The sequence below is a fragment of the Furipterus horrens genome, unplaced genomic scaffold (assembly GCF_987537825.1).
Source record: "Furipterus horrens unplaced genomic scaffold, mFurHor1.1.pri manual_scaffold_7, whole genome shotgun sequence".
Classification (NCBI taxonomy): Eukaryota; Metazoa; Chordata; class Mammalia; order Chiroptera; family Furipteridae; genus Furipterus; species Furipterus horrens.
In genome coordinates, this window is record NW_028327177.1 from 142,715,423 (window position 1) to 142,729,932 (window position 14,510).

Here is a 14,510-nt window from a genome sequence, read left to right on the forward strand (position 1 = left end):
CACCCCCTCTCCTCCCGTTCAAGGGACAGGCATGAGTGGCAGCCTCAGGTGTGTGGGGACGGAACACGGCTGAAACCTGCTGGCATGTAGCCGTGACACGCAGAGGCGGCATTCGCTCCGTGGACAGGTACACAGCCTGCAGAGCAGAAGGGCTCTCTGGTCCGCCCATAGCAGGCACCTCTGCCCTGGGACGGGGCGTGGAGGCAGCTTCTGGGTTCCGGATGGAGCGACAAGAGGGGGCTGATGCCACAGAGGGGCCCGGGGCCCAGGTGGAGGCCACCGGCAGGCACGGGCCTGCTTGGGGCACGGAGCCCGTGTCACCGCGCGCGGGCCCTGGGCTGCAGATGACATCTGGGGTTCGTTCGTGGCGATGGTGTTCAAACCGCAGGAGGGGATGGGGTGCCCGGGGCAGCGTGGACGGAGAAGACAGCCAAGGGGGTGAAGTGGAGGAGGGAGATGAAGACGTGTGACCGGGGACGCGGCCAGAAGGGACCGAGCAGGGCGAGGTGGACGACGTGGGAAGCGGCTGGTGACCGGAGGAGCACGCGTCCTTGAGAAAATGGAACAGGGTGACAGCAATTGTAAAGTGATTGTGTTTTCTGAGTCAGAACATATTGAATTCACCTCAAAAGCGTTTTTCTTGGTGTTAAGAGCAGTCAACCTCATTTCTTCGGTAACAGCTTTATGCTCCTTTGGAACAAACCCCCACTTTTGGAATAAAACCCTTGGAGCAAATCGATACCCGGGAAAGTCAATGTGCGTGGAAGCCCCGGAATGTATAAAAGGCGCCGCCCGAGTCCTGGCTCCTGTCGCCGCGCCGCCCACGGATCACAGGCCCGACACCCCCCTCTCAGCCCTGCCTCCCGCGCCAACGCCAGGCTTCCCACGGGCCACGGCCTCGGCTCCCGCGTCCCCACGCAGGGCCCTCTGGTCACCCCCGCCCCCGACAGTCAGAGAAGGCGGGTCCTCCTTCGCTCCCCAGTCACTGAATCCGATCCAACGCCCTCCGGTCTCCTTGAGAACCATCCTCCCCACCTTTAACTCCTTCTTCGCCCTCATCACGTGGGAGAAGACGAGCTACGAAGCGACTTCCTGGTCCTGACTGTCCCAGGCGCCCTGAACAGGCGCGGCCCCCGCTGAGCGGTGGCGCGTCTCACAGAGCAGGGGTGTTTCATGAGCGGCTCGCTCTCCGGAAAAATGTCCCGACACTCGCCACTCCCCACGGTGTGAATATCCCCACTTTGGCCGATGTCAGGCTACCGGTGTGACATCCCCGAACGGGGACCTGGGAAGGGAGGCCGGCCGGGGGGCTCCCGTGTACCCCTGCCTGGCACGCCTCTGAGGCTGAACGCACCGGCGCGGAGGTCCCCGGCCACCCCCGCGGCTGGTCTCCTTCCGGAGACTGTGAGCAGGCGTTGGGAAAGTCTTCCGTCCAGGGGTCAGAGGAGGCCGTCCTGCTTCTGCCACGCACGGGGCGGCCACTCAGGGCGGCCATCTTGGTCGCAGGGACGGACGCGTCCCGCTGAAGAACGCCCCTCGCCCGGGGCGCTGTCCGTCCGGCTGACGTGCTGCAGGGGTCGCGCTCAGGGTCGGGAGCGTTAAGCCGTCGAGGCTGCTGTTGTCAGTATTTGTTTCCTTTTCTGCTTCCAAGCTCCTGTTCTAGGGCATGATTATGCCGCTTCATATGGAGAGACAGTTGCGTGACAAAATATTTCTCGTTCCCGGGAGAGAAGGAGGACTGCTTACATGAAAACACACGCACAGCTTTAATCCAGCCCCTGCCGGCCACCTGGGCTTCCCACCAGCAGCCTCCGGTTTGGCGGCACGCACCCCTAGGTGCCATATGGCGTAATTACACAGAGCGCGCAGGGCTGCTATAATGGCACCATTTGGAGAGGGACTCAGACCCACCGCGAGGGGCCCTAACCAGGGCAGAGCTCATCACCGCAGGCGCTTAGGACAGACCCACGTGCACGGAGCCCGCGGCAGGACAGAGGCTCAGACATAGGCCTCCAGCGTTCGCCCAGCATCTAGGGATGGCCGCGCCACGAGAGACCCGGGTCACCGGCCTGTCTCTACTGAGAAGGGCCCGGCCCTGCGGTCACGTCACTTCAGGTCTGATGGCCCCTAAGGACAGGCTGCTTTGGCTGGAGTCTTTCCATGATCACTCAGCTCCATCCGATGACACAGAGCTGTGTTCTCTGAGCAAAGGCGGCTGAGGTCGTCCGAGGCCTGCGTGTGTCTCTTCTCCGAGGGGCCTGCGTGACTGTGATGCAGCCCAGGCAGCAGACCCCCACCCCCCTGTGCTCCCCGCCCCCGAAACAGCAAAGAAGCGCAGATCTGAGACCCCCGATTCGTTACTGAAACTACGGACGAGTAACAGTAAAGCGCCAGCCAGCCAGGCTTCTCCGGGTTAAAGGCGCCTCGTTTTTACGACTCACGCCCTTCGCTGCCGACAGAGGCAGTGGGTGCGTCCCCCTCCTTCAGGTAACACTGGCACGGACGTGGAACACGCATGGCCCGGCCCGAGTCTCGGCTCCGACCCCGCCGGCGGAGCCCCTCCGGTCAGTGAGCGCCCTGCTGAGCCCGGCTCCCGCTCTGAACGGTGGGAAACCGCGGCACTGATCTCACGGCGCTCTTCTGGGGACTGAAAGGGAGCACGTGTGACGGACTTAGTGATGGCACAGGACGGAAGGGCAGCTGGACGTTGTTATAACTGGCGAGTGGGGTACAAATGACGACCACACATAAACAAGGAGAGCGTGAAAGGGGCCAAGGTAAGGAGGGTCCCGTGTCCTAGGGATCCCCGAAGCCCGGCGCTGACCCAGGGACGCGCGCGTGACCACAGCGGGACCCAAGTCTCATTTCAGCACAATAGTTGGAGTGTCCGAGCTCCTTGTAGCCAGCGGACCCAGGGCGTCCCTGAGTCGGGGGCCGACAGACGCCACCCGCGTGCACACAGGAAACTCACCCACCGAGGACGGGAAACGATCAAAAGGGAGCGTGGAGGCGCCCGTCCGAAGCGCGCCCCGACTCTGCTCCCCTTTCCCGGCGGACCGGGGGCTCTTCCAGCCGCAGGCCACCCGCTCAGAGGCTCCCCTGCACGCCCTTCCCCCGTGAGTATGCTTCATTCTTGCCTCTCCTGCCCGAGATATCCCACCGCGCCTTCTCCACCGGCCTCCAGGAGCCGGAGGGTCTGGGCGGGTGGCTTCATTCATTTCGTGCAAAGATACTGAGTCTCCGAGCTCCTCGGCCCAGCGCCTGGGCGAGGGTCCTGGTGTGCCCAGCACACGGCACGTGCTCCGTGGCCTCTCGGCCTGAATCGGGGAAGAGACGTCAGTGAAATCATTACACCCAGGAATCTGCTGTGTATACCCGCTGAAGGAAGGAAGGCAGGAGAGAGAGAGGGAGAGAGAGAAAAGGAGGGGGGCATGAAAGAAAAGAGGGGAAGAAAGAAAGAGGGAAAAAAGGAGGGGGGGCAGGGGGAGGGAAGAAACACCAGCCACAGTCCCAGCTCCCACTGCTAACGTTTTGGGGGGGTTTCTTCCAGGTTTCTCCTGCCCATGGGTATCAAAGTATCTATGTGCACGTTTGTTGAACATGGTAGAATGAAAACGGATATATTGTTAAAGATAAAATGTTAACTCTGCCCCATGAAAGCTGCTCTTTAAAGCACGAAAGAACGTGCTCTGCCCCTTTGGCTCTGACCCCCGCGGGACCTGGCGTGCCCGGGGCCGCGTCCGCACCTCAGACACGCCGGTACAGGGGCGCGTGGGACAAACGTGTGCCAACTGCCGTGACCAGGGCTGCCAGTCTTGGGGGGCATCCGAGTGAGCACCGGTGTCAAATAAACTGGTTAAGAGGCGGCTGTCAGCGTTGCTGCGTCCATGCGGGAGGCGGTGAGGACAGAAACCGGGGTGCACGAGGACAGACCAGCGTGAGAGGGTCGTCGTGGGTGACACTGTCACCAGGAGCTGCCTTCAGACGAAGGACCTCAGGTAAGCCCTTCAAATACAAACCCAGTTCCCTCTCCCACGTCCGGAGGCAGAACCGAGCCAAGGCCGCATGGATCCAACGGGTGGCGGTCGGTCACCCCTGCCCAAGCTCGGGCTCCACCTGGCCCCGACCATGACACAGCGGGACACACACCACCGAGGGGGCAGGAGAGGCGGTGACTGAGGGTGAGTGAGGACCGGGCCTGCAGGTCCTTCCAAGCATTACACATGGGTCTCCCACGCTCTGCAACTGTGCTTCAGGGGACGTGGAAGCCCCCACTCTTCCGTCCATGGCTTCGGGAGGGACAGGCCAAGGTCATGGAGGCGAGTTCCAGGTCTGAACAGGGAGGCAGATGAGCTCTGCGTATGCCCAGGACGGCAGGAGCAGAATTAAACTGACAAGAGACTCACCGATGAGCAGGACGCCCAGTTCTATCTGGGGCAAAGGACACAGCGCTGCTTTGATGTTGTTTTGCCTCCAAGGCAGGATCTCCATTATTATGGAGATGAAGTGCTTCTAATTATTGCAATAACATAATTGCTCCCCAGGGCAGGACTCCTAAGAACAGAGCACAGCTTTGCCGCCAGTGTGGGACGTATCCTGGGGGCAGGTTTCTCTGGACGAGCGTGTCTACAGACTGAGGTCTCCCGGAAGAGAGACAGAATGCCTGAAGCCATCAGCTTGCATTCCGGGCTGGGCTGGACGAGCCTTCTGGGAAAACACCTGCCATTTCCTCTGCTCTGGCTCCCGATGGCTGTGCAGATGCTGGTCTTCCATCCAGGGGCCACACCCGGAGCACAAGGCGCGGATTCACAGCCGCGTGCCAGGACTTCCCTCCATGTAGCGCATGGACGTCAACGCTCCCAAAGGCCTTGGGAAGACTGGCGGATTGCGGATGACCCAGTTTCACTGCGGAAACAGACTTCAATGTCTCCGGACAAGACGTGTGCGTTTCATTCCTATTTGGGTCGAACGGTCTCATAAAATGTTAGATTGATCTGACTGCACTTGGGGTCAGGCAAGCCGAAACGTCCGTTCCAGTCCGTGTCTCTGAACTGGCCCACAGGGGCCACTTACATTTCAGCCACGTGTGAACGCGTGCGTCAGGGTCTGTCGTCACCGTTAGCAGCAGCCCGGCGCGTCCCACCGCGGGAGCCCGACGGACGGGGCCGCCCAGGAAGACGCCGGTGGCTGGGCTCCAGCTCGAACGCCACGCCAACCCTCAGCGACCGACCGCTGCCCCGACCCACCAGCAGCCAGAAAGGGACGCATCTCATCAACTGAACGCGCGTGACGACGCACCAGCCGCAAGCCGTGCCGGGCGTGTCTGCACAGCCACCAACAAACAGTGACAAGGTCGCCAGCGCCATGAGCTAATTTGCATATGCAAACCCGAAGGTGTACAGGTGTGAAGGGTTGATGTGCACACGTTTTCACAGGCTTCCCCACTGCATCCTCGGGCACCTGACCTTTAGCATCGATTAAAATCATTATGGACACAGCTGGCAAATGCTCCCTTATGGGGCGACACGGACTCCGGCATAATTACCGTTTCCTGCAGACGGCGCAGGTTACAGAAAGGGGGGGGTCGGGAAAGGTCTCAGACACTCCTGCCATCGGGTGCATCCTAAATATAATTCAAGAATGACAGGAACTACATAAGCGAAGAATTCAGACGGCATTAACAAAAAACCCGTTGTTTCAAAAGAGGTGGGATTAAAATAGTGAAAACCATGTCATCTGCAGAGTGAGTGTTGGAGTTAGAGCTATTCAGCCGAGAGAGAGACCTCACGGCCAATGCCAGGACGTGAGGGGCGTCCCGGCAAAGCAGCGGGGCATCTGCTCGTTCCGGCGGGAGGAGGCCGGGTGGGCCCCGGGGGAGCTGGCGGAACTGTGGCAGCTCCGGCGGCTGCGGCAGGGCCGTGCTCCCCGTCTGCGCGGGCGCGGACGCCTATCAGGAAGGATTATGAAGGCCTCCCTCTTCCCGTGCTTCAGCTCTTTGTTAACATCATTCTATAGGTGCCAGAGAGTGAATTCCTCCCAGAACCGTTAATGACAGACTAATAAATTATTGCAGGTTAATCAAATATTAAAAATATTTCAAGGGAGTACCTTCCACTTTCTCTTAAGACGTCCCTTCCTTTCTTCCAGGTGTACGTGGGTTTCGGAGAAGCCGCTGGCTTGCACTCAATGACAGCTTCACCTCCCACTTTGACGAGGGTGACCCTTTTCAGGAGGGTCCTTGAGAAGTCTGGACCCGCCGCTGGAAGAGAAGATGGAGAACAGGGAGTTATTATGGGAGAGAAAGCCAGCTGCACGCGCACCAGCCTTTGCGTCGCCACGGGCGGCACAGGGCACGGTCACAGTTTTCCTACAGCAGAGAGAGCAGGGAGCGCCCTGAGTTCTGATGGATTTACTCCCATCCCAGGCGGAGCTTTTCTGGGGTAAGGTGCACCCGCTGTACGTATGCAGCTTGGAAACTGGGTCTCCTCCTCCAGGAAGAGCAAGGCACAGACCTTCCACAACCTCACTGGGGCATTCTCTGACCAAGGTGCATGTTCACGGGGACAGACGTACGTGGGTCCCCCAGCCAGTGACACCGCACACGGCCAGGGCAGAAAGGACCAAGACGAATGGAGCACCTGCGGGCCCGTGTGAGAGGGCAGGGCTCCTCAGAGAGAGAGCGATTCTGGGAAGACAGGGCCACGCAGGAGGTGGAGGGAGGGGCTCCCCCCAGAGAGGGGCCACAGGCTGCACCCCCGGGAGCCACGGCGGCTGCTGAGGACAGGACGGCGCCCCTTCACAGGCGTGTGTCCCTGACTGTGTAGGTCGAGGGAGCCCTCTCCTCCCCCGCCCTGTGCCCAGCACTCTGGACGCGTCCCCGTCCGAGGACGAGCTGAGACGCCGCCACCATTCTACCCAGGGCCCCGTTCAGCTCCCGCACGCGGCTCTGGCAGGAGGGACTCGGACCCGCTCTCAGGAAACCCCGCGCCAGGCCCCACCCAGGGCCTAAGAAGTCCGCTCTCTAGTTTCGCAAAGCGTATGAAAGAATTATTTCTTTTATAAAAGAAAAGATAGGTACCTGCATCCTCATGAAAGAAATATAGAAGATGCTTCTCTGAAAAGTCTCACTTTATTCTGAGTGAACTGAAGTCATGTTCTAAACCTGTCGCGAGCAGAAATTCATCTCTTTGAAGCTCAGTTCTATCACCTTTAAGGTTCCTGACTCCTAAACTTGACCTGATGGAACTGAAGACTCCCCGCCATGTCTAGTATAAGATCTAAATGCCGACGGCACCTCACCTTCGGAAGGACGGGGAGGGAGTGTGTGTATGTGGCTGGGAGAGGGGGTGTCCGTTTCTTACATGTACCCGCCACATACGCTGATAATTACTAAAAAATAAACAGGCTCCAGTGCACGATGGGAAGGTCCCTTGTTAGTGGGGCTGCAACAAACCCACGGGGCTGGTTTTACTGTGCGAAGGCCGAATGAAACAAGTGACCCAGAGGCAACGGGTGCCGGTCTGTGTGCCCCGGCTTCACGGGGGGCCCCTCAGCCCGAGGGGTTTTCTGTAACTCGTGCAGTTAGTAAGTACAGTGCAAATACAGATGTTTCTTCTGTAATGGGATAAATGCAAAATCACATAATAAAAAAAATTATAGGGTCCCGAGAAAGATGGAGGCAGGACAGACCGACTCAGTACCGATGTACCAAGAACCCGAACAAAAACAATCCCCATCCTAGGAAGTATATTAGCATCATTGAAAAGACAAGTTCAGTTCCTAAGAGATAAATACTTCATAAACACAGGACACGTGTGTGTGCGTGTGCTTGTGTGCACACGTGTGGCGTATGTGAAGACAGCTTGAAGGAAGGAGGAAGGAGGAGGAGCTGGGATTGTTAAGCTGAAAAAGCGCCGGCCGGGAAGACGGGGAGAAACAGCCCCGTGCCGGCCACGCTGCGCCAGGAGGAGGAGGAGGAGGAGGAGGCGGGGGTCGGGAGCCCCGGTCACTGCCCTTCTGCCTCGGCGGCCACGCCCACGCACGGGGGGGGGGGGGGGGGGGGGGCTCCACGCCCAGCTGCTCGGACAGGAAAGGCAGGCCCCGCGCCCGGGCCAGTGTCACACTGCACAGGCCCCAGGTGCGGTCCCCTGTGCGCGAACTTGGAACGCAGAACAGACGCGCTCTTGTTTCAGGGAAACACCCGAGTTGACATATTCATGTGGAAAAACAATCAAGTCCCCGCAAGTTCTTTAACAAGGGCATTTGGTGAAACAGAGCTCCGCATTTGTATCATCTACAGCGCTACCTTTCCACACAGATATATTTTCATCACGGTGGGCTGACGTTTTTCATCTGTTCTGGAGGAATTCTGCAGTGGGTCCTGAAATGAGTTTACATAAATCAAACGGCACGGCACATGGGGGGATGTGTCAGAAGCTACATATTGCTTTTATGGGGTTTGAAACAACATCGGAGCAGCCGCACAGAAGGCAGAAGACACTTGCTCGCGTTTCGAAAGCATTTGTCCTGCACTATTTATGGGCACGTGATTTTTGGATATCCTAGAGATAAGACTGGCTTTGAATACCTTGTACTAATAAACTGGGATGATAAATTCAAATCTTTCCCTTTGTTTTCTTCATTGGCTTCCTTTACTGCCCGCGTGATCCAACCCCGCCCCTCTGTCAGCTCAGCTGTGAAGACTTGACCGTGAGTGGGTTTCTTAACACTCTGCCATTTTGTGAGTCTGCCTGCCCCTGAGGTGCCGTCAGGCCTGTGGGGTGCTGCCCGGACCCTGTATTCATTCCGGTTCCCAAACGTTGACCCAAGAGAGGCTGGAAGGAAAAGCAAAGGGGGCCTATTCAAGCTGATAGTCACACGGAAGGAGGATTCAACATTATTGGCAAAAACCCCCGCAGGACAATGTCACACCCCAACCTCCGGGGGCATGTGAAAAATAAGCGCACACGGAAGATAAGACTTCAGTAAGGTCCCAGCAGTTCAGAAAACACAGAGCTTGCTCCTGGCCAAGACGGAGGCCTAGACAGACACGCTGCGTCTCCCTCCACAACTAAGCAGGAACACAACTACCTCAGAACTAGAGACAACCAGAAGTTCCAGAAAATCGAGCTGCATGGAACTCCAGCAAACAAAGGTATAAAGAAGAAATACTCACCCAGACAGGTAGGAGGGGTGGAGCTGGGGCAGAGAGGATGTGGTGTGGTGGTGACAGCCGCAGTGGCAGCAGCGGTGGCAGCAGCAGGCCGGTGGAAAGTGCAGTCACACATTTTAAAGTCAGGAGGGACACCTGGGGAGCATTTCCAGCACCAGACCAGACTGTGCAGCTCACAGTCCCAGTGCTGGGAAAATCAAGCCTCATTGCTTCTGACTGTGCAGATCAGTGGGGGTTGGGGCAGAGGCAGAAACTGCCGGTCTCTCAGCAGAGTCCGCTTGTTTAAAGGGCCCCCACCATCCTAGAACATCCACAGACCACCCCCCAACTCTGGGAACGACGGCCAGGACAGCAGCTAGAGAGGCGCCAGTCCCATACGGAAGTGGGAGAGGGGCCTGGAAAAGGGGCGAGTGCTGGGCAGGCGGCATTGTTCCCTCTCAGACCCCTCCCCCACACACAGCGCCACAACGTGGTGAAATGGGTCTCCCTGTACTGACGAATCCCTAAGGCTCCGCCCCATGCAATGTAACAGGAGCGACAGCTCTGCCTAAGACACAGAGGCAAACAAACAAAGGAGCCTGTCAAGATGAGGAGAGAGGGAAGTATGACCCAAAAGGGGGCACGGATCAAGGGTCCAGTGGGAGAAATACGTGACAAGGAGATAGACAACCTAACAGATGGAGAGTTCACAACACTGGTGATAAAGATGCTCACAGGCTTGACAGATATGCTTGAGTATAGCAAACACATAAGGGAAGAAGTGAAGGCTATGCTATGTGAAACAAAGGAAAATCCACATAAAACCAGTGGTGAAGGGAAGGAAACCAGGGTTCAAATCAATGATGTGGAACATAAGGAAGAAAAAAACAGTCAACCAGTGCAGAATGAGGAAACAAGAATTGAAAAAAATAAGGAGAGGCTTAGGAACCTCTGGGACAAGTTTAAACTTGCCAACATCCGAATCATAGGGGTGCCAGAAGGAGAAGAGGAAGAGCAAGAAATTGAAAGTTTATGTGAAAAAATAATGAAGGAAAACTCGCCAAATTTGACGAAGGAAATAGACATACAAGTCCAGGAAGCAGAGAGAGTCCCAAACAAGCTAGACCCAAAAAGGACCACACCAAGACACATCATAATTAAAATGCCAAAGGTTCAGGATAAAGAGAGAATCTTAAAAGCAGCAAGAGAGAAGCAGAGAGTTACCTACAAAGGGGTGCCTATAAGACTATCAGCTGATTTCTCAAAAGACACTTTGCAGGCAAGAAGGGACTGGCAAGCAGTATTCAAAGTGATGAAAAGCAAGGACCTACAACCAAGATTACTCTCTCCAGCAAAGCTATCATTTAGAAGGAAGGGCAGATGAAGTGCTTCCCAGACAAGGTAAAGCTAAAGGAGTTCATCATCACCAAGCCATTATTATATGAAATGTCAAAGGGACTTACTTAAGAAAAAGAAGGTCAAAATTATGAACATTAAAATGACAACAAACTCAAACTATCAACAACTGAATCTAAAAAGTAAAAACAAAATTCAACTAAGCAAACCAGAATCATAGGTGTGGGGATCACTTCGAGGGTTATCAGCTGGGAGGGGGAGGGGGAGAAATGGGGAAATGGTGCAGGGACTAAGAAGCATCATTGGTTGGTACAAGATAGACAGGGGGAAGTTGAGAATAATACAGGAAAGGGTGAAGCCAAAGAACTTACATGCATGACCCATGGACATGATCTAAGGGGGTGGGATTACTGAAGGGGAGGGGGGGTACTGGGCAGAGGGGAGCAAAGGGGAAAAATTGGGACTGCTGTAACAACATAATAAATAAAATATACTTAAAAATTAAAAAAAAGAAAAAAGAAAAGACAGAGCCAACTGTCACGTCGCCCCGTGGAGTCTGCGCGTGGCTCCGATACTGGGACGTCCCCACGTGCTAACCCCGACAAGCAGAGGACAGCAGATCACGGGAAAAAGCAGTTTTACGGCTGCGCGTCTGTGGAGCAGGGTCGATGTTTGTATTGTGATTAATTACTGTGTTCTTCTCCGTGCAACCCGGTAAACCTGCTTCTGCCCCGCCCCGCATTTTTGGCACAGACCCCTAGAGGGCACTGTCCTCCCGAGCTGGACGGTCACGCCACAGGCCCTCCTCCACGCGGGGGAAGGCGGCGCTTTATTATTCACCCGGGATCTCAATGCCTTGACATTACATTATCTGTGAGACGCTTCTGGCTGAGAGGGTCCTCCTGCAATTCTGCACTGTTTGCTTTTGCTTAATTACACGCCTCTTGGTCACATGTCAAGGGTATTTTAAGTGGCCAATAGAACCCTCGACAGCAGACGTTCTGTGCCTTTGTATTGCTTCTCAGGAGACGGTGAGGATGATCCTTCTTGACTGGGACGTGCAGTGGCGGTCCCCATAGGAGAGGACAACTAGGATGATGGGCCCCTTCCCCCAGGGGCAGCCACGGAACCACACCGGGACCCTGCCGGGTGGTGGGAATATCACGGCCGACTCTAGGAGTTCAGAATTCCACGTCCCTTTATCTATTCTCTTTCCTCCCTCGTCGCTCCATGAAAAGCAAACCCAGAGGAAAGCTTTCGTTAGAATGCCCCCACCCCAAGGAGACGATGCCGCACCCGCCGTGCGCACCCCGACCCTCTCTGGGCTTGCCAGAGGGCTGCTTCCACGGGCCCTGTCCTCTCCAGGGCCGGTGTCGGGTTCAGGGCGAGGCCTCTCCGATCAAGGACGGGGTCACAGAGGAGGGCACAGGTCCTGGAGCCAGACTTCCCTGCTCTAAGGTCAGCACGGTGTGCCCCCTTGGAGTCCCTCACAGCCCGGCCTGCTCCCCATGGCCCTCGACCCCGTAGCTCTGATGTTTACTAGGACCCAGAAACGATGATCCCTCCGGTCTCAAGGTCACCTTGACCACTGAGTGAAATAATGGTGCATGAATTACACACACAGCCCTGGGCACATCGGCCCAGAGGACTTCCCAGCCCACGCATCCCTCCGCTATTTCCGCTGCAGCCATGACCGCCGCCGCATTCCTGGGGGCCTTCATGCTGAAACACGTCTTAGAGCCAGAAAAGGACATCTTTTTAAAACTCCTCGCCTGAGGACGGGTGTGCTGATTTGAGAGAGACGGGAAGGGAGAGAAAGAAACATCGACGTGGGAGAGAAGCGTCGACTGGTGGCCCCCAACCCCCGCACGGGCCTCAACCACGGACTGAACCCGCGACCTTTGGGTGCACGGGACAACGCCCAGCCAGCGGAGCCACCCGGCCAGGGAGGGTGCATCTTGTTTTGAACAAAACCCTTTTTATTTCGAAGTTGTAGACTCTCAGAAAGGTTGCAAAGTAACACAGAGAGGCGTCTGCATCTTCACCCCGTTCGCGCCTCCGTGGGTACCGCCCAGAGCAAGGCTGTGGCCCCGGGGACACGTGTGTGCAGCTGCGCACCTCTCCATCACAGACGTCATCTGCATATAACATGCTTCCACCAAGACAGAGTTCGCTCGGGCCGCCCCTTGGGGCACGTCCCCTCTCGGGCTGGGGAGCCTCCTCTGCCCCAGGGCTCCGGTTCTGGCATCTGAGGTCACGATCCACATCGAATCAACGGTACTGGGCCTTTCGGGATGTGTTTTTTTTTCACTCAGCATGAAGCTCCTGAGAGCCCTCCACGCCGCCGTGTGCGCAGCGGCTGGCTCATCCTGCGGCCGCGGAGCGGGCTCCCGTCACCCTGGCTCAGGCAGGAGCGCAGGTTAGCGCGGCGCGTCACGCTCTGTGGCGACCGACACGTACTTCAGAGCCCAGGGACCACTTCGAGGCCTCTCAGTGCCTTTGCCCCCAACAGCACAATCAGGCTGAGCCCTTTTTCTTTTTAGAAAGGGTTTGAAAAGGCAAAGATTAATCGTGTGTGTGTGTGGGGGGGGGGGGGGACATGTTCTTCCTGTTCTAAGAGACACATCGCAGAGCCGCCTCAGAACGTCACTTCCCGTCCAAGCTCCGGCGGGGGGACAGGAAGGGCTACTTCTTGCTGGCTGAGGGGAGAGGACTCCAGCTGTCCTCCCGCTCTTCATGGGGGAGTTGATGGAAACCTCCCTGGGCAAGGACCGTGGACCTGAGAGAGGACAACTCCTGCGCGGCCCCGTCACAGAGACTCCGAGACTCCGGCTGCAGGACAGTGACGGTGTCCACGCTCGCCGCGTGGGCGGGGCCTGCAGTCGGGGCTCTGAGGCCCCCTGGGGTCCTGTGAGTTCATGGGGGTCACCCCAGGCGGCTGTGAAGAATAACGCCTGGTCCTGGCGCGGCGAGGAAGTCAGCGGGCACGGGGAACGGCCCGGCATCGGGGTGCAATCCTGCTACCGCTCACTCGCGGTGGCTGGTGCTCACTTGTGTGCGTTTCTGACAGTCCATCGTCTTCTTCCTCGTTCTCAAGATGGACCCTAGAGACGCATTCATTCAACACGCAGCTGCCCTTCAGTTCACTTGGAGTGCGTTCCTATGATTATTTTTGAAGGGAAAATGGCATATGTTTAAACAGTGAACGTCTAAGCTTTTTATTCAAGATTCTCTAAAATTGGTCCTTAATTAATTTTTCCATCTTTCTCCTCCAAATGCTTTACGTACTCGAACCGAATTTCTGGAAGGACACGCCAGAGTGTCTGTGCACACGCTTCCCAGCGCTGAGCCTGTCAGGCCCGCTCCCTCCGACCTGGAGGACTCCCGGAGCGCCCACCTGCCTGTCCGAACATAAGCTGCTGTCCGCTGTGCACTGAGCAGCTCAGGCCCCGCGCGGACCCCGTCCTGGGTTCTGGAGGCCTCGCTGCTCAGCCTGGCCACTTCCCGACACGCCTCATGGCCTCCGGGCCAACGAGGCTGAGGTCTGGGTGGGGAGGTCGCCTCTCAGGCATCCCGCCCTTCTCTTCGCCGATGCAGCTTGCTGACCGTGGGGAGGAGGAAGAGACTCCCATCAGGAGCTCATCTGGAATTAGTTCCAACTGGAAAAGACGTGAAGTGACCTCTGAATGTCAGCGTTGGAGCAGTAATTCCCAGCTTAGCGACCTTGAACCCTGGGGCGGAGGGCATGTACAACTTGGAACATGTGTGCACATGTGAGTTCTGCCCGCCAGGCACCCATGTGTGAGTTCCACATGCCAGCCCCACATGTGAGTTCTGCACGCTGGCCCCACGTGTGAGCTCCGCACACCAGGCCCACGTGTGAGCTCTGCCTGCCAGGCCCCCACGTGTGAGCTCTGCCCACCAGGCACCCGTGTGTGAGTTCTGCACGCCAGCCCACGTGTGAGCTCCGCACACCAGGCCCACGTGTGAGCTCTGCCCGCCA

General features: G+C 57.2%; 1 protein-coding gene across 1 annotated transcript in view; it reads right to left on the reverse strand.

Annotated features, from left to right (window-relative positions):
* The window catches only part of CNTN4 (contactin 4), a 162,484-nt gene that overhangs the window by 65,930 nt on the left and 82,044 nt on the right, over positions 1 to 14,510 (reverse strand). The window contains exon 10 of the mRNA XM_090284972.1: positions 6,109 to 6,259. Coding sequence (XP_090141098.1) covers positions 6,109 to 6,259 — 151 coding nt within the window. The remainder of the gene's footprint in view (positions 1 to 6,108; positions 6,260 to 14,510) is intronic.